The sequence below is a fragment of the Ovis aries genome, chromosome 18 (assembly GCF_016772045.2).
Source record: "Ovis aries strain OAR_USU_Benz2616 breed Rambouillet chromosome 18, ARS-UI_Ramb_v3.0, whole genome shotgun sequence".
Taxonomy (NCBI): Eukaryota; Metazoa; Chordata; class Mammalia; order Artiodactyla; family Bovidae; genus Ovis; species Ovis aries.
This window is the reverse complement of record NC_056071.1, coordinates 22,363,031-22,388,865: the sequence shown is the minus strand read 5'-3', so window position 1 is coordinate 22,388,865 and position 25,835 is coordinate 22,363,031. Positions and strand designations below refer to the sequence as shown.

At 47.5% G+C, this 25,835-nt stretch overlaps 1 protein-coding gene across 1 annotated transcript in view; it reads left to right on the top strand.

Annotated features, from left to right (window-relative positions):
- The window catches only part of FSD2 (fibronectin type III and SPRY domain containing 2), a 35,758-nt gene that overhangs the window by 4,642 nt on the left and 5,281 nt on the right, over positions 1-25,835 (top strand). Inside the window, exons 2-11 of the mRNA XM_012098516.5 lie at positions 9,294-9,999; positions 10,135-10,230; positions 11,866-12,096; positions 13,270-13,292; positions 14,579-14,700; positions 17,658-17,813; positions 20,352-20,486; positions 21,227-21,377; positions 23,416-23,549; positions 24,635-24,767. Of these exons, the coding sequence (XP_011953906.3) occupies positions 9,364-9,999; positions 10,135-10,230; positions 11,866-12,096; positions 13,270-13,292; positions 14,579-14,700; positions 17,658-17,813; positions 20,352-20,486; positions 21,227-21,377; positions 23,416-23,549; positions 24,635-24,767 (1,817 nt within the window). The 5' untranslated portion in view covers positions 9,294-9,363. The remainder of the gene's footprint in view (positions 1-9,293; positions 10,000-10,134; positions 10,231-11,865; positions 12,097-13,269; positions 13,293-14,578; positions 14,701-17,657; positions 17,814-20,351; positions 20,487-21,226; positions 21,378-23,415; positions 23,550-24,634; positions 24,768-25,835) is intronic.

The window sequence follows — 25,835 nt, the reverse complement described above, 5'->3', positions numbered from 1 at the left end:
ATTCTTTTACATGTGATTATCCAGTTTCCCCTGGAGAAGGCAATGGCAACCCACTCCAGTACTCTTGCCTGGAAACTCCCATGGATGGAGGAGCCTGGTAGGCTGCAGTCCATGGGGTCGCTAAGAGTTGGACACGACTGAGCGACTTCACTTTCACTTTTCACTTTCATGCATTGGAGAAGGAAATGGCAACCCACTCTAGTGTTCTTGCCTGGAGAATTCCAAGGATGGGGGAGCCTCGTGGGCTGCTGTCTATGGGGTCGCACAGAGTCGGACACGACTCAAGTGACTTAGCAGCAGTAGCAACAGCATCCAGTTTCCCCAGTGCTGCTTATTGAAGAGTCTATCCCTTCGCACAATGGAATAATTTTGCTTAGTTACACAGACACACAGGAGAGTGAAGGTAGTACTTAGAGCCCCTTCAGACAGCAGGCTCTGATTGCTTTGTTGACCAAATAATGAATGTGGGGGCCTAGGATGGATCATAATCCAGGGAGAAGGCAAAGTGGTGCTTCCATAGTTGTACGACCCTGTTGGCCTTGTTGTTTAGTCGCTAAGTCATGTTCAACTGTTTGCGACCCCATGGACTGTAGGCTTCTCTGTCCATGGGACTTCCCAGGCAAGAATACTGTAGTTGGTTGCCATTCCCTTCTCTAGGAGGTCTTCCTGACCCAGGGATCGAACTCTTGTCTCCTGCATTGGCAGGTGGATTCTTTACCGTTGAGCTACCAGGAAAGCCCCTCCCTCTTTGACTTTGGGGACATTTTAAAGGAGACCCTGGCTAAAGCAGTCCCTGGCAATGAACATGTTACCCAGGAAGAATTAGCAATCCTTTGGGTCTGTTGTGTGTGTGTGTCCCTGGCTTTTGTTTCTGTTGGGATACAGACTTATCATGAGATGTGTCCTGCTTCCCTTGATGCATCCGTACAACAGGCTGTGTTGATGAGGACATTCCAGGACCATCCAGCCAGGGTCTAGTAGTGAGCAAGTTTCTTACCAGCAACCCCAAAGAACATCCAGACTCTCACCGTCTTCACTAGTCCCAGAGCCTCTTGCTTGGTGATGCTGCCTCTGGGAGTGACCTTCATTCATCCCTTCCTCCTCCCAGGAAGTGGCCAGGTGTCCTTGGACCTAGTGGTGGACCAGCACACTGTGGAGCCAGTATCTTTTGCATCAGTCCTGCGTAGTCATTGTACTCAGCCTCAGCAGACATGACTGAAGCAATGTTTACCATTCTTTTCCTAATGAAGAGTTTGGCAGCACTAGAGGATGGGACTGAAGCTTTTGTGGCCCCCAAGTGCTATGTGCCCTGTCCTGGAATTTCTGGAGTTAAATTTCCTGATGGGGATCCACAGCCTAGAAACCAGTTGCCTGCGTGGTATGGGGGTGGTTAGGATAGCAGCATCTTTGTCCCCTGATAGCTGCTGGAAGTGACCTCTCTGTGTGGTACTGATGGAGGAGATGGAGGAATAGCATCCTATGGGCGCATCAGAATGAAGGAAGGAAGAGACAAGACCCACGGGAGCTCAGCAGGGCTGCGTCCGTGTGGTCACCTCCCCACTGTCCCCACCGTGGTCAGAGAGGGACACTTGGTTCTTGGGTTTTTGTCTTGCCATCAGCAAAACCAGGGTGACGCCATGGAGGGCTGTGTGAGGGGCTTCCCAGCAGGGTCGCGACCATGATGACTGGGAGAGCGACATTTGGTGCAACGCCCCAGATAAAGTGGGGCTTCCCAGGTGGCCCAGTGGTAAAGGGTCTGCCTGCCAGTGCAAGACACATAAGAGATGGGGTTTGATCCCTGGGAAGATCCCCTGGAGAAGGAAATGGCACCCCAGTGCAGTATTCTTGCCTGGGAAATCCCATGGACAGAGGAGCCTTGCAGGCTACAGTTCATGGGGTCACAAACAGTTGGACACAACTGAGCATGTGAGCACATTCACACAAGCAGTATGACATAACGCATTGCACATTTTGGCAAATAATTATTGAACAAAAGAAAAAAGTAAAATGGAAATGCATTTCTTAATAAAGTAGATGGGACTTCTTTTAAAGTTAATTCGTGCATCCATCGATGAAGATGACATATTCTAGAATGCAACAGAAATTAGTGCCAGTTGTCTTTCTGTTTTTCATTTTGTACTTGTAAGCACCAAGCAAACTTGTTTACCTACAGAAGTAGATGGAAAATGAAGCTGTTTTATTATAGCAATGTCACTCAATTCTCTGAACTCTTCCCGAAGTGTATGCGAAAAACTACATAGTAATATATCATGAAAAATCATTTTAGACCATGTATGAGATGACACTTGATTAGATCTTCCTTCAGTTTTGTTGAAAGCAAAGAACTGGAAACCACTCAACTTACAAAAAATTTTCTTATCCATTCAATAAATGTCATTCACTCTTTCGACACCCTTTCATTTAGCCCACTGGGGTTTTTTTAATTCCAAAGCAATGAAATCTCACAGTGGAATGTAATATTCAGGATGAGTGAGAGTTATAGCTCTACATTTCCAATAAAAAGATGAAGGGCTATTGTGAAAAGATCACCTGCAGGAAGCCTCGACTGCTGGCTCATTGCCAGGCTGAGCAGCTCTGGGAAAGATTGAATATTATGTTGCACATCTGGAAACTGGTACTATTAAAACTATCCATGTCCGTGTCCCCCTTGGAAAGTCTTAGTGTACAAATGCTGTAGTCTGAAGATCAACAGTTTAACTGCTACCCTTTGGTGCTCAGTAGCTTGATTGCATCCAACTGTTAGAAACCCCATGGACTGTAGCCCACCAAGCTGCTCTGTCCCTGGGATTCTCCAGGCAAGAATACTGGAGTGGGTTGCCATTTCCTTCTCCAGGGATCTTCCTGACCCAGGGATCAAGCCCACATTTCCTGTGTCTCTGCTTTGGCAGGCAGATTCTGTACTACTGAGCCACCTGGGAAGCACAACTGCAACCCTTTAGAGAAGGCCAAATGTGAAAGAAAAAAAAAAAAAAATAGAGGATGGAGAGAAGTTTAACAAGAGGGAAAAAGCTTATTTTAGGCTGGAACAGTATAGTAGTTGTCTATTGCTGCATGATAATTTTTTGCCAAAATTTCCTAGCTTCAAACAGTAAACAAATGTTCATTGTCTTGCATGGTTCCTGAGGGCCAGGAATCTGAAAGCAGCTCAACTGCCAGATTCTAGCTGAGGGTCTCTTGTGAGGCCTGATGACCACTCTCAATCATTCTTCCCACAGCAGTTCCCAACCTTTTTGGTACCAGGGGTGGTTTCATGGAAGACAATTTTCCCATGAACTGGGATCAGGGGATGGTTTCAGGATGATTCAAGGGCATAGTATTTACTGTGCAGTTTATTTCTTTTATTATTACATCAGCTCCACCTCAGATCATCAGGCATTAGATCCTGGAGTGCAATGCACATTATGCCTGTACAGTGCTTCCTACTCTTCTTTGCTCACCTGCCTTCATGCTATGATAAAAAAAAAAAATTGACAGTAACAAGTGTTGACAGGGATGTGGAGAAATCAGAGCCTTCATACAATGCTGGTAGAGATGTAAAATAATACAGCCACTTTGGAAAACCATCTGGTATTCCTCCAAAAGTTAAACAGAGAGTTACTATTTTATTCAGAAATCCCACTCCTTGGCATCTACCTAAGGGAGATGAAACATATACGCACACAAAAACTTGTACATATTTTAGTAACATTATTTAGTATGGCCAAAAAGTGGAATCAACCCAGATGAAATGGGAAGTGGTGCGAATCAACGGATGACAAAACAAAATATGATATATCCATACAATAGGATATTATTCAGCTCTACCAAGAAATGAAATGTTGACATATGCTACAACCTGGATGAACCTTGAAAACTATGCTAAGAAAGAGGCTCATCACCGAAGACCACATACCATACAATTCCATCTATATGAAATGTCCAAACAGGAGCATCTGTAGAGATAGAAAATAAATTTGTGGTTGCTTAGGGCTAGTGGAAATGAGGGGATGTGAGTCATGATAGCTAATGAGTGCAGAGTTTCTTAATATTTATTTTATTTATTTTGCTGTGCCAAGTCTTAATTGTAGCACACGAGATCACTGATCTTCATTGTAGTGTGTAAACCATGCAGCATGTGGGATCTAGTTTCTTGGCCAGGGATCAAACCTGGGCCTGCTGCATTGGGAGCTCAGAGTCTTAACCACTGGACCACCAGGGATGTCCCCAGAGTTTCTTTTTGAGGTGATGAAAATGGCCTGAAATTAATTGTGGAGATCATTGCTCGTTTTTGTGACTATGCTAAAAACCACTGAAGTATAGCCTTTAGGCAAGTGGGCTGTTGTTTAGTCACTAAGACATGTCCAACTCTTGTGACCCCATGGACTGTAGCCTGCCAGGCTCCTCTGTTCATGTAAACTATGTATCAGTTAAAGCAAGGGGCTTCCCTGGTGACTCAGATGGTGAAGAATCTGCCTACAATGCAGGAGACTCACGTTTATTCCCCTGGAGAAGGAAATGGCAACCCACTCCAGTATTTTTGCCTTGAGAATCCCATGGACAGAGGAGCCTGGTGGGCTCCTGTGGGGTCACGAAGAGCTGGACACGACTGAGCAACGAACACTAAAGTATTACCAAAAAGTAATATAATGGCAGTTCTGTGCCAAGAAGCAAGCAGGGACTTTATAGTCCAACAGACTGTGTTAACAAGGCTTTCCAAGAAGCAGGCACCAAATTAGAAGTTAGATACACACTGTTTTATTAGGGGGCTATAATCTAGGGGACTAGATAAATATAAATAAAACATAGGGGACTATGTTTTATTCAGTTCAGTTCAGTCCAGTCGCTCAGTCGTGTCCAACTCTTTGCGACCCCGTGAATCGCAGCACGCCAGGCCTCCCTGTCCATCACCAACTCCCGGAGTTCACTCAGATTCACGTCCATCGAGTCAGTGATGCCATCCAGCCATCTCATCCTCTGTCGTCCCCTTCTCCTCCTGCCCCCAATCCCTCCCAGCATCAGAGTCTTTTCCAATGAGTCAACTCTTCGCATGAGGTGGCCAAAGTACTGGAGGTTCAGCTTCAGCATCATTCCTTCCAAAGAAATCCCAGGGCTGATCTCCTTCAAAATGGACTGGTTGGATCTCCTTGCAGTCCAAGGGACTCTCAAGAGTCTTCTCCAACACCACACTTCAAAAGCATCAACTCTTCAGTGCTCAGCCTTCTTCACAGTCCAACTCCCACATCCATACATGACTACTGGAAAAACCATAGCCTTGACTAGATGGACCTTAGTTGGCAAAGTAATGTCTCTGCTTTTGAATATGCTATCTAGGTTGCTCATAGCTTTTCTTTCAAGGAGTAAGCGTCTTTTAATTTCCTGGCTACAATCACCATCTGCAGTGATTTTGGAGCCCCCCAAAATAAAGTCTGACACTGTTTCCACTGTTTCCCCATCTATTTCCCATAAAGTGATAGGACTGGATGCCATGATCTTCGTTTTCTGAATGTTGAGCTTTAAGCCAACTTTTTCACTCTCCTCTTTCACTTTCATCAAGAGGCTTTTAGTTCCTCTTCACTTTCTGCCATAAGGGTGTTGTCATCTGCATATCTGAGGTTATTGATATTTCTCCCGGCAGTCTTGATTCTAGCTTGTGTTTCTTCCAGCCCAGCGTTTCTCATGATGTACTCTGCATAGAAGTTAAATAAGCAGGGTGACAATATACAGCCTTGACGGACTCCTTTTCCTATTTGGAACCAGTCTGTTGTTCCAGGTCCAGTTCTAACTGTTGCTGCCTGATCTGCATACAGATTTCTCAAGAGGCAGGTCAGGTGGTCTGGTATTCCCATCTTTCTCAGAATCTTCCACAGTTTATTGTGATCCACACACTCAAAGGCTTTGGGATAGTCAATAAAGCAGAAATAGATGTTTTTCTGGAACTCTCTTGCTTTTTCCATGATCCAGCAGATGTTGGCAATTTGATCTCTGGTTCCTCTGCCTTTTCTAAAACCAGCTTGAACATCAGGAAGTTCACAGTTCACGTATTGCTGAAGCCTGGCTTGGAGAATTTTGAGCATTACTTTACTAGTGTGTGAGATGAGTGCAATTGTGCAGTAGTGTGAGCATTCTTTGGCATTGCCTTTCTTTGGGATTGCAATGAAAACTGACCTTCTTCAGTCCTGTGGCCACTGCTAAGTTTTCCAAATTTGCTGGCATATTGAGTGCAGCACTTTGACAGCATCATCTTTCAGGATTTGAAATAGCTCCACTGGAATTCCATCACCTCCACTAGTTTTGTTTGTAGTGATGCTTCCTAAGGCCCACTTGACTTCACATTCCAGGATGTCTGGCTCTAGGTGAGTGATCACACCATCGTGATTATCCGGGTCGTGAAGATCTTTTTTGTACGGTTCTTCTGTGTATTCTTGCCATCTCTTCTTAATATCTTCTGCTTCTGTTAGGTCCATACCATTTCTGTCCTTTATCGAGCCCATCTTTGCATGAGATATTCCCTTGGTATCTCTAATTTTCTTGAAGAGATCTCTAGTCTTTCCCATTCTGTTCTTTTCTTGTATTTCTTTGCATTGATCGCTGAAGAAGGCTTTCTTATCTCTTCTTGCTATTCTTTGGAACTCTAGGGGACTATAATTATAAACTATAATCTCACGCTGTTTTATTGTGTGAGATTATAAAGGGGAGAAAGATAGGAAAGACTGGGGTCAGATATGGATAGAAGGAAGGAAGGTTTGAAGAATCGTCCTAGCCCACCACACACTCTAGGAAAGGTCTGGCATGGCTGTCAAGAAGTCCTGCAGCCAAGATTTGCCACCAGGGTGGTTTTGTGTCAATCAGAAATGGATCTGCCTTAGTGTCCCTGCTACGCTTTGTCATCGGATGGGAGACGCCAACAGGAAGTGTGTCTTCCATGCGAATGTGACAGTGACTTTCAGAGTGTAGCTGAAACCCCTGGTTATGGCCCCTATAATTGGATGTCTGCGAGGCTCAGTCTCATGGCCACTACACACACTCAGATTCAAATCCCAGTTAAACAACTTATAGCCATGTGACCTTCCTTGCACAAGATACCCTCTGGGAGCCAATTGTTTCCCAGTCTGTAAAATGGGGATAATAGTAGTGGCTACCGCACAGACAAATGTTTGTAAATTTTCTTAGCACAGAGACTTCCCTGGTGGTCCAGTGGCTCAGACTTTGCACTTCCACTGCAGGGAGCACAGGTTCGATCCCTAGTCTGTGAGCTAAAATCTCACATGCCCTATGGCTAAAAAAAAATTAATTTATTGCCTAGCACAGGAGAAAATACACAGTAAGTGCTCAACATGCAGTAGCTACTACTGATATTGTATTTGCTGCTGTTATTTATTTCTAGATTTTATGCACCTCCATTAAAATAGTAGACCTCATAGTCTATTATAGTGAGTACTCTGTTTATTTTAGTTAGTATCGTATTATAAGTCTTTCCCCAAGGTATCATTTGCTCTCCCTAACATTTTAAAGGCTACATTATATTTTACAGGGTGTACATATTCTAGTTTTTTTATGATTCTCCTAATCATTAGGGCTTTACAGTTTTTATTTTTCAGCTATTATAAAAAAATTTTGTGGTGGACATTTTTATATAGAAATACTGTTTTGTGCTATATTTGAGACTTTTTCTTTAGGGTCCTAGAAAAAGTCAGTTAGGTTAGAAAGTGTGAGCGTTTTTTACTTTTGGCTGTGCAGCGTGTGGGATCTTAGCTCCTCCACCAAGGGTCAGACCTGCGCCGCACGCACTAGAAGCACAGAGTCTTAACCGCTGGGCCACCAGGGAAGTCCCTGAGTGGCGGGAACATTCGCTCTCCAGAAAAGTGGGACTGTGTACATCCTAACCGACAACATGTAAGGGTATTCATTTCATGGGCCCTTCCCCCGTCTTGGGGTTCAGAAGGCAAAACAGCATCTACGTGTTTATTCTCTGTTACTCGTACATGAGTTTACGTGCTCAGTCATGCCTGATGCTTCGCAGCCCGCCAGGCTCCTCTGTCCGTGGGGTTTTCCAGGCAAGAATACTGGAGTGGGTTGCCTTTTCCTCCTCCCGAGGACATTCCGACCCAGGGATCAGACTCAAGTCTCCCCCGTCTGCTGTGTCTCTTGCACTGCAGGTGGATTGTTTACCCACTGAGTCACTGGGGAAGGCCCTGGTACTCATAAGGATGAACTATTTTCCAAATGGTTTTGTATAGGTAACATGATATGCAGAGGAAATTATTTTGTGAATATTCCTTACTACTGAGATTTTCCTTTTCAATTAATTTACGTAATTTATTTAATAATAATTGCCTGAAACACTTCCTATTATTTTGCCTTTTGGGATTTTTAGGTTTTTAAATGTATAGAGATCATTTGTTAATCAAATCAATTTATGGTTTGTTTGGTTTTTTCATAATTTCTCCTGTCTCTTTTAAGCTTTGGAAGCCCATCGTCCTGTAGAAAGCAAACCTTTCTTTACGGATTGTTTAAAGTGAAACTGCAACTGAGCTGCTCAGATAGTCTGTGTTTTTTTATTATTACTTATTTGTTTGTTTGTTTTTGGCTGTGCAGTTTCTTCATTGCTGTGCAGGCTTTCTCTAGTTGCAGTGAGTAGGGGCTACTCTCTAGTTGTGACGCACGGGCTTCTCACTGCGATGGCTTCTCAGATCATGGGCTCTAGCGCACGCGGGCTTCTGTAGTTTTGGGGCACAGGCTCAGTTGCTGCGCAGCATGTGGGATCTTCCAGCATCAGGTATTGAACCCGTGTCTCCTGCACTGGCATTCTACCAGTGCCAATTTAGGAAATGCCAAAATTTTTGTTCATAATTTCTCCTGTCTCTTTTAAGCTTTGTTGTCATTGTATAGTTGCTCAGTCGTGTCTGACTCTTTGCAGCCCCCATGGACTGTAGCGCACCAGGCTTCCCTGTCCTTCATTATTCTTCAGAGTTTGCTCAAACTCGTGTCCATTGAGTCAGTGACACCATCCAACCATCTCATTCTCTGTCGCCCCCTTCTCCTCCCGCCCTCAATCTTTCCCAGCATCAGAGTCTTCTTCCAATGAGTCAGCTCTTGGCATCAGGTGGCCAGAGTATTGGAGCTTCAGGAAGTCCATCCTCCTGCAGAAAGCAAACCTTTCCTTACAGATTGTTTAAAGTGAAACTACAACTGAGCTGCTCAGCTGAAATTATTTTCTTAATGCGACGAGTTGAGCGGAGTGAAATAACCATCTACTGCAGCAACCTTCTCAGAAATGGGGTTTTGTGTTCTAGGACCCAGGAGAGCCACTAAGGACTGTCCACGAAGAGTCCTCCTTATGCAGAGGCGCTGCCTGGAGCTGTGATGGAGGAGGGAGCTGGGGAGGCACCGGGGCTGGGCAGGTCTGCTGCTTCTAAGGATTTCCGCTTCTATCACATGGATCTGTACGACTCTGAAGACAGACTGCAGATCTTCCCAGAAGAGAGTGCTCAGATGAGAAGAGAAGGTGTCCACGCTGAAATGACCCATGAGCCCATGAGAGGGGGTGTGAAAGGGAAGGCTCTGGGAGACCTTGGAGAGGAAGTGGATGAACTTGTCCATCCCTATGGACTTGAAGATGATCACGAATTAGGGGATGAGTTTATTGAGGAAAACACACCCAGAATAGAGGTTTCAGAATATCCTTCTTATATGATGATGGGGAGTGAGCAGAGAGACTGGAGACTTACTGGTGAGACGGCTCAGGGTGAGGACCTGGGCTTCATGGGGTGGGGCTCAGCAGGCCAGTGCCAGGACTTGCGGGAAGCCTATAAGTACAGCCACGGCCGTGCCAGCGAGGAGTACGAGTGCTACGTCATCCCAGAGGAGGAGGACGAGGAAGAAGCGGCTGACATCTTCTGTGTCACTTGCAAAACTCCAGTAAGAGCATCAGAGAAGGATCAGGATGAACACAAGCAGCATGAGGTGACTCCGCTCAGTAAAGCCCTGGAGAGCGCCAAGGTAAGTAGGCCTGCTTAGGTCTTCTTTCTGTTGAGATTGTATTTGTATCTCAAGTATGTAGGCGGGGAATGAATCTAAAATGCCTTCTACGAGAGAGAAAAAACATAGTGTTAATGTCTTCTTGGGATTTGACAGGATGAAATTCACAAAAATATGTACAAGTTGGAAAAGCAAATTATTGAGATGGAAAACTTTGCAAGTCACTTAGAAGAGGTTTTCATCACGGTGGAGGTAAGAGCACGCTCAATGACTCCGTCAGATACAGGCAGCCATGAGTGGTGAGTCAGCAGCTGTGTCTGGTATGAATTAGGGAAGCTATTTCTTGGAATGTATGATGTTGATGCAGCTCCTGTTCCCTCACCCCTCTGTCTACCTTCCCATAGCACAGGGGCATAAACCTGTGGAACCAACTACCTGGCAGCATTCCCTCCCGAACCTTAGCCCTCATGGGCTGGGTCTTCAGTATCTTTACGTCTCCACTCACACTATAAGTTAGGACTCTTTCATGGGCCAGCCAAAAAGACATTGCAAGACACCCATCCTGTCACTGATGTGTTCTTTTCCTTAGATGTTACCTGTTTCTCACACCACCAGTAAGTTTCTGTGCCTGTCACCAAACATGTCACAGTTCCCTGGGTGTGCCTCGTAGGTATATCATCTACTGCTGGACGCCAGCACACAACCTAGCCATTGGGATGAGGTAGCCCACGAATGCGACCAGAGGACTTCCTCTGTCCCCTCCCTTCATGTGGGTGCTCTACCTCTTAATGCAGCTCAGATTGCATCAGTGGGAGCATCTTGTGTGAATGAACTAAGCCCTGGGCTCCTTTCCCATGAAGCTAGACTTTCCTCCCCACCCCCAGTCTTGAAAGGGAGGGGAGCTGTTGCGCTAATCTCCTATGGAAGACGCAGGGAAGGGACCAGCCCTTCCACATCCAAGCACTGGGTGGTGGGTGATAGGAGGGTGAGCGCACAGCAGCCAGGAAAAAGCGCCCTGCACTCCGTGCTGCCCGCTGCGCTCAGTTCACAGTGTCTCCACCCTCTGCAAGGACCCTGGCCTCTTCCTTGGCACTCAGCACTGGTGGGGGTCGTCTACCGCTTCTCCCTCTCTTCAAGCATTCTAAGCAAGTCTTACATATGCAGTCAATACTCAGTAAACACTCCCCGAACCCGCAGAGCTCTCCAGGGTTTCCAGTCCAAGTGGGACCAGGAGTTGATAAAGTTTAATTAATATTTCCCATCCATTGTATTCCAGGATTAAATACTGGCACAGCCAGTATCTCTCTGTCTTCCTGCTTTTTCTGATCTATTAGACGGCCCCACCTGGGTTATTCCCCCCCCCCCCCCTGCATCTTTTTCTTGGTTGTTATGAGGATCTGTGTGATCCTGATGTTTGTATAATTCAACCATCAAGGAGTGGAGGTGAATGTCATGAGATATTGAGAGCTCAAGAGGGAAAGCAAGTTAGGTAGGACTCTTCCAGGGCAGACGTCTTCACGTTAAGGTCCAGAGTTCCAGTGGCAGGCTGACTCATTATGGTAATGATAATCATAATAATCTTCCAAGTCAGTTGTCATGGTGATGGGAGGTGGCTACACCAGAGGTGGGTGGGGTATGGGGAAGAGGATTGTAAAATGCCACCAGCAAAGAAAGCAATACTTCTTGTTAAGATTATCCCTGGGGTTCTAGCTGGAGACTCCTGGTCCTAATTCCACCTTTGTCCACCTCAGCCTCCTGGCAAGAGACAATAAGATTAACAGGGAGGGACCAAAACATCTCTGAGTAGATGCATTTTCATGCCCCAGATGACTCTTCAGTCAACATAAATGCACTGAAATGACAGCTGAAATCGACTGTATCTTGCAGGAGAATTTTGGAAGACAAGAACAAAACTTTGAGTCTCATTACAATGAGATCTTGGAAACACTTGCTCAAAAATATGAAGAAAAAATACAAGCTTTAGGGGAGAAAAAAAAAGAGAAACTGGAAGCTTTATATGGACAACTGGTCAGCTGTGGAGAAAATCTTGACACCTGCAAAGAACTGATGGAAACAATAGAGGAGATGTGTCATGAAGAGAAGGTTGATTTCATAAAGGTCAGTAATGAAGTGAAATGAAATAATGAGCTGGAATGACAGTCATGGCCAGAGTAGGTTAGGTTGTCCCCTCTCTGCCTGAAGGGGTTGGAACCGACTTTCATGGTCCGCATCCATCTGGTTCCACTGGATGTGTAACCATGACAACACATCCCCCATCTCACTGCCCAGCTTCACTGGGTAGCCAAGCAGGCTCGCACACAGCTGACCCTCCCCTCTACCACCGCTCAGCTAACGCCAGAGTCTGTGTTCCTCTGCCCTGGTTACCCAGAGATAGGTGCTCTCACCGTGGAGTGGGGCAAAAACAGGACTCTGAGACTTCTCTGGCCATCTCAGATGATCTCTCAGAGGTCAGGGGAGAAAGATGTCCAGGCTAGAAAGGCACCTCCTGTTTCTCAGTTACAAGTGCCACCGCTAGACATCTTAATTCATAAGCTCAGACATGCAAAAAAAGTCCTTAAAATCCTCCTCAATCTGACTCCAAGTTCCCATGCAGCCAGACTGGGAATTTCAGTCTCAGCCAGGGGTCTCCTTTCTTTAGCGTCCCACAGGAATATGGGGCAGACATGGGATCCAGGATGTGAGGGAGGGGCCTCTAGCCTCCAGTAGCCAAATATGCCCTTTCCATTGGCCATGCCCATAGTGGTCCTCCAAGCCCCACAGCCCCTCCCTCCTGCCATGCCTGGGGTGAGGGCGGGGTGCATGATGGAAGCTGGACAGCAGGTTGGCAGCCACCGTCAGAGCCCTCAACACTCAGACCATTTGAACCAATTTGTCCACAGTATCACTGTAGCTCACAGACATAATCTAGAACGTGGGGAAAGTGAGATACATGTCTTCTCTGTTATTTATAGTAGTGAGAAATTAGAAACAGCCAAAATGTGCAACAATAAAGTAAATGATGGAGTTCCCATTCGATGAACCAAGACGCAGTCTTTCAAATTGTTGATCCCCAAGACCATTTGTCACCTGGAAAGTGCTCATATCATGTTAATGGGAAGAAACTGCATAGGCGTCGTAAGAGTCGTTTTTGTTTAGGGTGTGAACGTGGCTGATTTTTCTCTTCTACTAACTTCCAAGTTTTAAGATACATTTATATTATTATATAGTTTGAAAAAGAAGTTTATTTCCAAAATCAGTTTAATATTTTTTTCTCTTTCTCCTCCTTTTTAGGATGCTGTGGCTATGGCTGACAGGTAATACTTTTATTCTGACATGTATTTTCTTTTTCAGTTCCTTTTACCTCTAGATACCTGCCTAGGTATCAGTTCCCCTTGGTTATATGCTCCCAGGTTCAGCTTTTGTGTCTGCCCCTAAGAGTAAATAGCACTGGCTTTGGAATGACAGTGTGGGCCCACAAGGACCCTCTGGTACCAAATCTTAGAATCTCAGAGCTGGAAGGGAGCATATCGTGAGACTCAGCCTTCAAGCCGGGGTGGGGTTTCCCTGAGCCCCTCCTTTCACCAGGAGGAACAGAGATCCAGAGAGTGGGACTTCCCTGGTGGTCCAGTGATTAAGACTCCGCACTTCCACCACAGGGGACGTGGGTCGAGCCCTGTTTTGGGAACTATGATCCCACATGCCACATGGTCAAAAAGCAAAAAAGTCAGAGTGTCCCCAGCATCCCCCAACTAAGCCAGGACCCAGACTGTATGCTGCAGAAAGCATGCCAATTATGGAGTCAGACAGGAATTTAAATCCTGATACCCCCATGACCTTGGGCAAGTCCAACCAGTCTAGGACTCACCTTCCTTACTGACAAACAGGGATAGCTTTGTGGGAATAAAATCAGACAATGTCTGTAAAGCAACACAAACAGTGAAGTTTAATAATGTCAGGGTTAAGAGCATAAGCTTTGGCAAAAGACAGACATGGTTTCAAATTCTGCCTCTGCTCCTTACAAACCCTGTGACAGCCGGGAGCAGGTGCAGGAGACTCAGAGCCCCAGTTCATGCTCCTCGACTTGAGGGTACTTGACCGTGTGGAGAGGCTGTGTGTCTCTGGGTCCTGGGGTGGTGTGGAGGTGGGAGCTCCCAGGTCAGCATCTAAAGATCTTCCAGACGGTGTGGATCTGGGGCTTTTTGGCCCACATCCCCTAGCCCCCCAACCCTCTGATATGACCCTACCCCTTCTCAAAGGTGTAAACCAGCCACACCTATCCCTTCCAGTGACTTCATAGGTCAGTCACTGAAGCATAGGCCAGAAGGCCGCCTGCAGCATTTTAAAATAAGGAAATGAGAGTTCAGCTGGGGGACTTCCCTGGCAGATCCAATGGTTAAGATTCCACATTTCCAGTGCAGGGGGTGCAGGTTCATTCGATTCCTGGTTGGGGAACTAAGATTGCACATGCCACCTGGTGCGGCCAAAACAAAATATTTATTTTAAAAAAGAGTTCAGTAAAGAGGCCCTCATTGCTGGTCGCTAGTGACCCTGGGGAAGAGTATTCCTCCGTTCTTGTTAGTGTGTCTTTTTATACCGATAGACTCGGAAAATTCCTGAAAACAAAAACAGATGTGGAGATCTCAGCGCAACCCGACTTTGAAGACCAGACCTTGGATTTCTCTGATGTGGAGGAGCTGATGGGCTCCATAAATACCATCCCAGGTGTGTGTCTCAACTGGGTGCATACCTGACACCAGTTTCTCTGAGCTTTGAGTTAAAAACTTTCATGGCTAAAAAAAAATCATAAAGATCTAGAAACAGGCATTTTCCCTCACCAGCTACATGAGCTTCGTGTTTTTGTCTTTATGGCTTGTAAGGGTGAAAACAGAGGTTGACCTTCCTGGAATAAATATCCTCCATCCCTCTCCAGGGTGCCAGCATCTGGTCCCCATCAGCCTATCTTACTCCAAACAAGTATCCCGAATTTTATTTCCTTGAATGTTGTATTTATGTCCCTCTCAAGTGGTTGTTTTTAGCATAGGATTAAAAGATGTATTTTGGAATCCTATGGAGCTGGTGAGAATCCCAGCCCTGCTACTTCCTACCTGTGTGACCCTGGGCAACTCACCTAACCTCTCTGAGCCTTGGTTTCCCTGGTAAAATGGATATAACAATGACTCATGAGGACATGGTGAAAAATAAATGAGTAATGTATGTATATAGCATGTCATATGGTGCCAGGTAGCTCTTAAACATCTTATTGTGAGGACTCATTTTTTAAGACTGATACTAGGATTTAATACCATCTTTCCTTTCTCATCCAGCAACACCCAGCAACATTATGGAAAAATGTTTTATATTATCATTTTAGATTTTCCTTCTTCAAAAGACTTTTTTACAATCTTTTAAAAAATTAATTTTTGGCCATGCTGGGTCTCCATTGCTGCGTGCAGGCTTTCTGTAGTGGCAGCAGGCAGGGACTACTCTCTAGCTGCAGCGCACAGGCTTCTTGTTGCAGTGGCTTCTTTTGTGGAGCCCGGGCTCATGGGCTCTAGAGCATGGGCTTAGTAGTTGTGGCACATGGGCCTAGGTGCCCTACAGCATGTGCAATCTTCCCGGACCAGGGATCAAACCCGTGTCTCCTAAACTAACAAGCAGATTCACAACCACTGAACCACCAGGGAAGTCTAGGTTTTTCCTTTATACAAGAGATTTTTTTTTAAATAAAAATGAAATCATCCTATTTTATAATCTGCTTTTTTTTCCTAGAGAAACATTTGTGATGAATATTATTTTGCATTGATAAATTTTTCTATGACATCATTTTAATAGCTCTATATTTAATCTGTATCCTTAATTCTCACTGATAAATTCTTCTGCAACATCATTTTAATGGCTGTATACCTTAATCCTCAACTGTTGGTGCTGAGATGCTTCTAGGTTTTTCATCCTTATAAACCATACTACAATGAACATCCTTCATTGGAGTCTTGGTGGCCATTCTTAGACTCCCTGGGTTGAGGGGAGATTTTGCTGAGCTGTGAAGTCCTTTAGATGGTCTGAGGACGATATTGCCCAAATAATCAGACCGAGTCATTTGGAAGGAAAGGCACTATTGCCTAAGTCAGTGCTTGAGACACGTAGTGGTGGTTTCTCCTCACCCTCCTGTGTCTGGGTCCCACGCAGACCATCAGCCCCCAGCCTGTATCCAGGGCCATCCCTCTTCTCACTGCCTCCCTGGAGGGGCCTCTTCTTTGCAGGGCATAACAGGGCATCTGCTGTGTATCCCGAGCTACATCACGTGGGGATACAGGTTCTTTCTCTTCTCACTTTTGTCATGTTAGGGGCCTTCCACCCCCTAACCAGCAAGGAAAAGCTGAGTACGCTCCATGAAGTCCTTCCTGGTCTGAACAATTTCAGAATTTGAAAATAAGGATGTTCTTGAAAGCCCTGGATGGAAGGATATGCTGCCATGGGTGAAGAATTACAGAAGACACACAAGGAATGTTTCTTGGATGTGTGTGGGGGTGGGGTAGGAAGAATTCTTAACCCGCAGAGAAGAAAAGTATTAACTCAGTAGATGGACTCAAAAGAAGCTGGTTCTGGGGACTTCCCTTGTGAGCCAGTGGTTAAGAATCTGCCTTCCGGGGCTTCTCTGGTTGCTCAGCGGTCAAGAATCCGCCTGCCAATGCAAGAAGCACGAGTCCAATCCCTGGGTCAAGAAGATCCCACATGTCACAGAGCAACTAAGCCCATGCACCACAGCTACTAAGCCCGTGCTCTAGAGCCCAGAATGCATGACTACTGAGCCCATGCACCACAGCTACTGAGCCCGTGCTCTGGAGCCCAGAATGCATGACTACTGAGCCCATGTGCTGCAGCTACTGAAGCCAGTGTGCCCCGGAGCCTGCGCTCCACAATAAGAGAAGCCCCTGCAATGAGAATGGCCTGAGCACCCGCCACAGCTAGGGGAAAGCCTGTGCTGCAACAAAGATCCAACACAGCCATAAGTAAATAATTTTAAAAATCCACCTCCAATGCAGAGGACACAAGTTTGATCCCTGGTCAGGGAACTAAGATCCCACGTGCCTCCAGGCCACTAAGCCCAAGCACCACAACTTCTGAACTGCTGAGCCCATGTGTTCTGGAGCCTGCACACCACAACTAGAGAAGCCCCCATGCCAAAATGAAGACAGCGCGGTCCAAAAAAAAAAAAGTTGGTTCTGAAAATGCATAGTTTTTCCAAACCTTATCATCTCTCATCGTAATGAAATCACAATGAAGGAGCCAGTTGTTGCAGGCTGTTTCCCTCCTCTGTTCGCTGTAGGACTGAGGGCGGCGGTGCTGTGGTCCTGGCTGTCCTGCCTCTTTGGATGGCATGGTGGGGTCCAAGGACCCATCCCTCCCTAGGGCAGGACTTGCAAACACCCCAGCCTGAGCTGCTGTCAGCAACCCCGCCTCCCCCAGCTCGTGTTGGGGGAAGTAAGATGGACACAACTGGTTTTTACTGAGGCTCCTGGTTGGGAGGTCTGGCCTGCCACCCGGGCTGCCTCTCCCATCTCTGAAGCCCAAGGGATGCTTTGAGGGATGGATTGTCCTATAAAAGCGGCCGTTCCCATTGGTGCCTCTAAGTGAAGGCTCCTCACTTATCTTTGTTTTCCTCCCTTTTCCTCTTTTAGCTCCTTCTGCTCCAGTGATAAACCCACAGGCCCCTAACTCAGCCACGGGTTCCTCAGTCCGAGTGTGCTGGAGCTTGTACTCCGATGACACTGTGGAGAGCTATCAGCTATCCTACCGGCCAGTGCAGGACGGCTCGCCTGGGAAGGAACAAACAGGTGAGGTCTGCCAGGAGCAGAAACAAGCTCCAGCATGGGCCCTGGGGAGGCGGCGATGGGGTAAATCTGCATACCTAGCTCCTTGCAGGGTGGCGTGCAGGCAGGTGGGCATGGCAGGAAAGGCTCAGAAGGCAAGTTGAGGCCTGGCTGGGGAGAATCATAGGGCTCAGATACGTGGAGCGTATCCACAGCCATCAGATCGGGGTTGCCCTGGGGATGATGGGTCTCTGGCTGCACCATGTGCAGGACGCGTGGGGACACCCCTCCTCGAGGAGGCCCAGCGGGACTGGCTGGGTTCTAGCAGGTCCTGGCATGTAAGGGTGGCCGGGCTTTCCTAGAGGTCACCCTGTGTTGGGAGAACCTGGGGTGCGGGGCGGGGCAGTTAGTCTGCAGACCCCCAGGGGGCCGAGGAGGGCTCTGCAGCCTGGAAGGGCTGCTACTAATCTGACCCACATTCCTAGGTGGAAAGAACCTGGCCTCCACTGCATGCAGTCCTCAGCCCGCCCTCTTCCCAGGGCAGTAGAGCTGGCTGGCGCAGGGTTAGGGCTGAGGGAGATGCCCCCTCTTTGTAGATAAGTCAGTCTCCTGTTGAGAAGGGGATCAGACAGCAGAGGAGCTCCAGCTGAGCATCTGAAGGATCAGGGCCAGCCTGGCTGGGCCTGTTCTGTGTGCATGGGGTCAGAGCAAGACTGGGAAAGGGATTCAGAGATCTCCATCCTATGGATGACCTAGAGAGAGATGAGCGGACACGCAGGGACACCACAGGTTATGGCAGAACCAGAATGAGAGTTGAGTCCGCAGGCTCCCTGCCTGGAGCTCCTCCCCTTGTGCCTATTTATGCAGATAGAAGGCTTCTGAGTGCCAGAGGTGAGGACGATTTGTCTGCCCAGGGATTAGGAAGGAACGGGAGTTCTTGAGAAAAGTAAGTTTAATCCAAAATGAGGGAGAGAATAAGGACTAAAGAGGGAATGGGAGGGGAGATTGAGGACCAGAAAGTCAGATCTGATTCATAGTTTTTGCCACAAATCAGCCCAGTTGGCACCCTCTGCAGAAAATGCCATTGTTAGGGGGCTTTGTCCTGGTGATTGATAAAGATCTTTTTTGTGTGTGTTTTGATCACAATTTTTTTTAATTTTTAAAGTCTTTATTGAGTTTGTTACAATATTGTTTCTGTTTCATGTTTTGGTTTTTTGGACATGAGGTATGTGGGATCGAACCTGTGCCCCCTGCACTGGAAGGCGAAGTCTTAACCACCAGACTGCTGGGGACGTCCCAGTAAAGATCTTTTCAATGAGCACTTTGTTATAAAGGAACTGATATCAGAGGGTGGGTTAATGACCTGTCACTGCCTTAAGAGTCTGGGCATGTTTAGAGGTGTATCAGTTAGCTTTTGCTGTGTAACACCCCCCCACACACACACACATATACCCAACATATAAGCTAAAATGACAAATTTTATGTTCATTCATTTGCTGCTAGGGGCAGGATAGCAGTAGGGAATTAAGAGGTACAAACTACTATGTATAAAATAAACTACAAGGCAATATTGTACAGCACAGGGAATATATACAGTATTTTATGATAACTTTAACTGGAATATGATCTATAGAAATATTGAATCACTGTGTTGTACACCTGAAACTAATATTGTAAATCAATGATACTTCCACTTTTTAAATTACATTTATTATTTATTATAATTCTGTGAATTGGATAGTTGTATTAGAAACTATATCCAATTCTATGAAATGGATAGAATTTGTTATAATTCTATGAACGAGACAGTTCTAGTCTGTGCCAGCTTGGGAGGGTCTGGACAGGCTAGGATGGCCTTGCTTTTACGTCTAGGGCATCAGCTGCAATGCTGGGGGCCTCTGTTCACATCATGATCACATTCTTCAGGAGGCTAGCCCAGGGTCGTTTCATGGAAATGGAAGCATTCCTGGCAGGAAGAGGACAAGGCACCCATGCTCCAGCACTGCCCAAACCTCTGCTTGCACCATGTTTGAAGTGATCCCGTTGGCCAAGAAAGTCACGTGGTTAAGCTCAGCTGCAATGGATAGTGGGAAAGACCAGTCCTCTCAATGGAAGGATCCGCAGAGTCTCATTGCAGCGGGGCACGCATACACAGCCGATGGGGATTGGTAGCCAGTTCTGTATCTACCTCAGGGAAAATAGATTATAGTGCAGTGAACTTGGAGCCAGTTGGCCTATTTGGGGGGTTGAATTCCATTTATTTATTTATGTTTGTGCTAGGTCTTTGTTGCCGTGCACAGGCTTTCTCTAGTTGCGGCGAGTGGGGCCTACTCTCTAGCTGTGGTGTGCAGGCTTCTCATTGTAGTGGCTTCTCTTGTTGTGGCTCAAGGGCTCTGGAGCACAGGCTCAGCAGTTGTGGCACATGAGCTGAGCTGCCCTGCAGCATATGGAATCCACCCAGACCAGGGATCAAACTGGTGTCCCCTGCATTTGCAGGTAGATTCCTAACCACTGGACTACCAGGGAAGTTCTAAGCTTTAATTCCTATCATTTTTCCCCCAGAGGTTACAATGACCATCAAAGAAACATACTGCTCAGTGACAAACCTGTTGCCAAACACGCAGTATGAATTTTGGGTCACAGCTCAGAACAGGGCCGGCCTCAGCCCCACCAGTGAGCGTGCGGTGTACATGACAGGTAAGGGGCCACTTGTAGGACCTTCACTGAAGGGGACCCAGAAGTCTCAGCTGTCTTGATGGGGGCAGGGCTTTGATGTCACTTGGAAGGACTAGAATAGCTTGGCACTTCTTTCCTTTTATTTAGTATGCCAAATCTGTATGCCTGATATGGCAGGGACATTTTTTCACAGTTGGTCTCAAAAGAAGATAAAGTACTGCCCTTGGACACAGTTTCACAGACACATTTGAACCATGCAGCCATCCTCCACTCCAGAGATATCTGCAAGTGATTCCCTGGTGTTCCTTTGGGCTGTTAGAATACTGCACATTGGATGGCTTATAAACAACAGAAATTCATTCCTCGTGGTTCTGGAGGCTGGGAAGTACAAGATCAAGGTGCCAGCAGATTCAGTGTCTAGGGAAGACACTTCCTGGTTCAGAGTGGCCTTTTTGTTGCTATGTCCTCCTATGATGGAACTGGGCAAGAGAGTTCATTGGGTTTCCTTGTATAATAAACCCCTTCAACTCTCAGTACCTAGGCACTTCTCCGAGACTCCAGTTATCATCACTCTGAGGGATAGGTTTCAACATATGAGTTTGGAGGGGGACATGATTGTCTAGGCTGAAACACCTGGTTTGCCTTTTATTGCACTGAACCTCTTGCAGGAAGAGAGGGGTCGTGGTGTGTGCTGTGTTCTGGAGCACTAGGCTGGATGTGAACAGAAGGGTTGTTCCTCTCTCCGTTTCCCCTGCATTTAGCGCCTTGTCCCCCCATTATAAAAAGCAAAGAGATAAGGAGCTGCGAGGAGGCTGCGCTCATCTCCTGGGAGTCTGGAAACCTGAACCCTGTGGACTCATACACGGTGGAGCTGACCCAGGCAGAGACGCCGGGGGCCTCGGGTGTAACTGAGTGAGTCACAAGGGGCGTTGGCTAGGCACGAGAGGCCTCGACGCAGTGGCACAGCTTAGGAGAAGTGTGGCATCTGGAGAGAAAGTTAAACACAGGAACCTTGATTTTAGATTGCTTAGTTTCGTGAGAAGTAACTGGAATGTTGTGACTGAAGATAAATGACGGATGAGTGAAGAAGTGAATAAGTGGTAAACCTCAGGGTTGCTTTCTTAGTCCAACCAGGGTTTCCTGTTATTCATTCAGCAAGTATTGAGTGTACAGATGGTGCCTGGGCACTGGTGACCCAGAGAGAAAAATTCCCCACCCTGACAGAGCTGACAGTCTGAGTTGGGGGAAATAGACAAAAACCAAGAAAACAAATGCTTAAAACACACAGTAGCGTGAAGGGAAAAGATATGCAATGAAACAGGGAATGCAGTGGAGGTGGAGGCTTACTGTGGAGAGAGTGGACATTTGAACTGAGACCAGATGGATGGGAAGGGAGGAGGCCTGAGAAGAGTGGATGCAGGCAAGGCCTGGCTCCTGGGCAGGAGTGAGCTTCCTGCACGGGAGGAACCCAGAAACCCACCTGGCTGGAACTTGAGGAGGAGAAAGAACCAAGAAAAGCAGAAATGAAAGAGAATTGAATTCAATGTACAAAGAACATCGTGTCCCTGGTGGTCAGCTGCCTAGAGGCTCACGTTCCCCTCTGGTTGGCAGAGATCTGGAGGAGTTTACAGCTGGAAGAGGGCTGGACTCAGGACCCACAAGGGCCTGCAGACCCCGCAAATCTACAGCTGTATACAGTGGGGGAATTATGGCTAGGCCTCTGGATTACAGCCAGGCGGTCCAGAAGCTTGTGAAAGGCAGCCAAGTCCAGGGGCTGCCCTACTGTGCACCAGCCCAGCTTTAGACAAATGGAGGAGGAGGGGTTGGTGTCAACTGTTAGGGAGACAGATTGTTCTACACTAAATTCAGGGCTTGGGACCTGGCCATCTGCCCCCGACACCCCCCCCCCCCACCCCCCATCCCCAGCCGATTTGTCCCAGGTAGATTTCATGTGTCCATAACCACATCAGGGCTTGCTAACCTGGGTTATCTACTTCCAGGGATCCTCAGGAGCAGGGAAGGGAGTTCAGTGGTCTGACCCCCCGCCCCAAATGGTTTGGATTTCCTTTGCAACTTGTGCTGATACTTTAAACCTTTTTCACTGGGGGTCATCAGAAGGCTGGTCAGGGACCAAGGTGACCTGGGCAGTGCCTACTCTCCTAGTATAGATCTAATCATGGCATCCCTGAAGAAGACAAAATTCCTTCACTGGCTCTAGCCCCTTCCTGCCCACCAGCTCGCCCTCCCTCAACCACATGGGTTATATTTTATTAACAGCTCCTTCTGCTGTCTATGCTTCTTCCTGCCACAGGGCCTTTGCACATGCTTCTTCTATGAACGAGAATCCTCTATTCTCCTTCTTATCCATTTACCTCCCAGTCATTCTTCAGAGTTCAGCTCAAAAACACCTCTCAGCTAGTGTACCTTCCATAATACACCATCAGCTTGTCATGTTACCATCTTACGTTTCGTCCAGTGATGGCTTGAGAAATGCCTTTCTTCTAGACTGGAAGCTCTATGAGGGCAGCGGCTACATTCAGTTTCCCCCAGGGCCCCTCTATATCAGCTCTAGTCAGATTATTTATTCATAAACACAGATGGAGAGCCTGCTTTGAGCCCAGCGCTGTGCTTAGCTTGTGGTACTTGGCCCCTGCCCTCGGAGAGGCTGTGGTCCTGTGGATTCAACTGCATGCACGCCCCACTGATACACCGTTAGACCCAGACTGAGTGCAGTGCTGGATGCCTGGGACACAGAGTGGGGAGCTTGGAGGGGCGAGAGCCACAGACAGAAAGGATACAAGAAAATGAGAAAAGGGGACCCAACTGGGAGGGAGCACTGAGGAGAGCCTCACTCCTGCCTGTGCCGCTGCTGGGGGTCAGTGGGGAGGGGCTGGTGCTTGGGTCTGTCTGCCCCGGCCCCTTGGTGATGCCAGCGCGCCTCCTCACCCAGGTCTGTTGTGGGCATCCCGACCTGCGAGTGCCTGGTGCAGCTGCAGCCCCGGCAGGACTACACCATCTATGTGAGAGCCCTCAACGTGGGCGGCCCCAGTGCGAGGAGTGAGCCCGCTACCGTCCATACCACAGGTCTGTGCCCCCACCACACACTCACTGGACCCAAAGATACCCCTTCGTGGCAGACCCAGTGCTGCTGTGACTTCACTGGAAAAACTGATGAACGTTCACTAATGTGAACACATGGCAAATCAGGCTAGGAAGGGGCTCAGGGGCGATCAAAGCCCTGGGGGCCCACTTTACAGAAGGGGGCCACTTTACTTTTTCTGGCCGCACCACCCATCATGTGGGAACTTGGTTCCCCATCCGGACATGGAACCCATGCCCCCTGCACTGGAAGGTGTCTTAACCCAGGGGCTGCCAGGGAAATCCCCATTGTGTAACTTTTTTTTTTTTTTTTTTTTGATGTGCTTTGTTTTAACCATAATTCAGAGAAGGTTCTACGATCTCCTCCCTTCTCTCTCACTGCCCTCATTGAAAGTTGGATTTTGCTAACCTTTGTCAAATTGATCCCTAGTAATTCCCTCAATTCCTATTCCCCTTGGAAAGCAGATTAGAAATTCCTGTTCACCTGCAGGTATTTACAGCCTCCCAGTGAAGAGTGCAGCCACTGGAATCAGATGGGCTTGGGGTTTGGGGTTGTTGTTATTTTTATGTTTATTTTTATTTTTTTTGAAGTATTTATTTATTTGACTGCACTGGGTCTCAGTTATAACACATGGGGTCTAGTTCCCTGACCAGGGATGGAACCCAGGCCCCCTGCATTGGGAGCATGGAGTCTTAGCCACCAGGGACATCTCTGGGGTTCCAATTTGAGTTCTAGCATCTACAGCTGATGATAGGACCACCCTGCCCCTCTGTTTCCTCTTCTACAAAATGGAAATACTAACACCTGGATACTTGTAAGGTGTGAATGAGATAAGACTCAACAAACTGCTTTGCTCAGTACTAGACACCCAGTAACGCCCGACCCATGTAAACTGCCATCATTATTAGCATGAGGGGCATCACCAGGCAAGGTCCAGGCTCACCACTGTCATACAGGGAGCTAATGCTGGCCATGGGTGGTGAGGCCCGGCCTGTGTAGAGTGCAACGTGGAGAAAGCAGTGGAGTGATTGGCTTGGGGGGGGTCTCCATGTGCCTCTCCCCCTCGCAGGCAGCTACTTCCCCCTGGACAAGCACACCTGCCATCCACGGCTGACTGTATCCGAAGATGGGCTCACGGTTGTGCGAAGCGAGAGGAGAGGCCCCCCTAGGGAGCCAGTCCCCAGCGATGCCCACTTTACCAGGTACTGTATCAGCACCTCACCCGAACAGTTCATGAACTCCACTGATACGTGCTGTTATCCGGGTACTGGTGGATTATGACTGATGCAGCCTTGAAAGGGGCCTCAGGCTCTGACCCCCAGAAATGAGGGAGAGCGAGGGGGGGAGGGGAGGTGGGGAGGGGGAGTAGGGGTCTGACCAATGTCAGAAGGGGAGACATGGCTTCTGAGCGGAGCCCCAGGCTCCCAGAGCAGTGCGAGAACAAGGGCCCAGCCCCTCAGTGTGGAGCCCAGAGCTCTCTCCCGCCGGGCAATGCTTTCTAACAGAACTCCTGGTGAAACGCCAAAGCTGGTGGAAGGAATGAGGATCATGCAAGCGCAAGACCTGAGGGAGGGGTGTCCATCAAAGACGCGCCCTGTCTGTCTGGACTGATGCTATTTTCAGAACTTAGTACTTACGGTCAAAATGATGTATTAATACCTTGCTGCTGCTGCTGCTGCTAAGTCTCTTCAGTCGTGTCCGACTCTGTACGACCCCATAGACGGCAGCCCACCAGGCTCCCCCATCCCTGGGATTCTCCAGGCAAGGACACTGGAGTGGGTTGCCATTTCCTTCTCCAGTGCATGAAAGTGAAAAGTGAAAGTGAAGTCACTCAGTTGTGTCCGACTCTCAGCAACCCCATGGACTGCAGCCTACCAGGCTCCTCCAGCCATGGGAGTTTCCAGGCAAGAGTACTGGAGTGGGGTGCCATTTATTAGTACCTTGCATGCAGTGCTAAATTGCTTCAGTCATGTCCAACTCTGTGACCCTATGGACTGTAGCCCACCAGGCTCCTCTGTCCATGGTTCTTTACCACTGGTGCCACCTGGGAAGCCCCCATTTATACCTTACTTCTTTCCAAATACTTAAAGAAGACTTAAAATAGGGGCCAAGGAACTTCCCTGGCAGTGCAGTAGTTAAGACTGTGCCTTCTAGTGCAGGGAATGTGGGTTTGATCCCTTGTGGGGAAGCTAAGATACCACATGCCTCACTGCCCACCCCCCAAAAGAGGCAATATTGTAGCAAATTCAATAAAGACTTTTAAAGTGGTC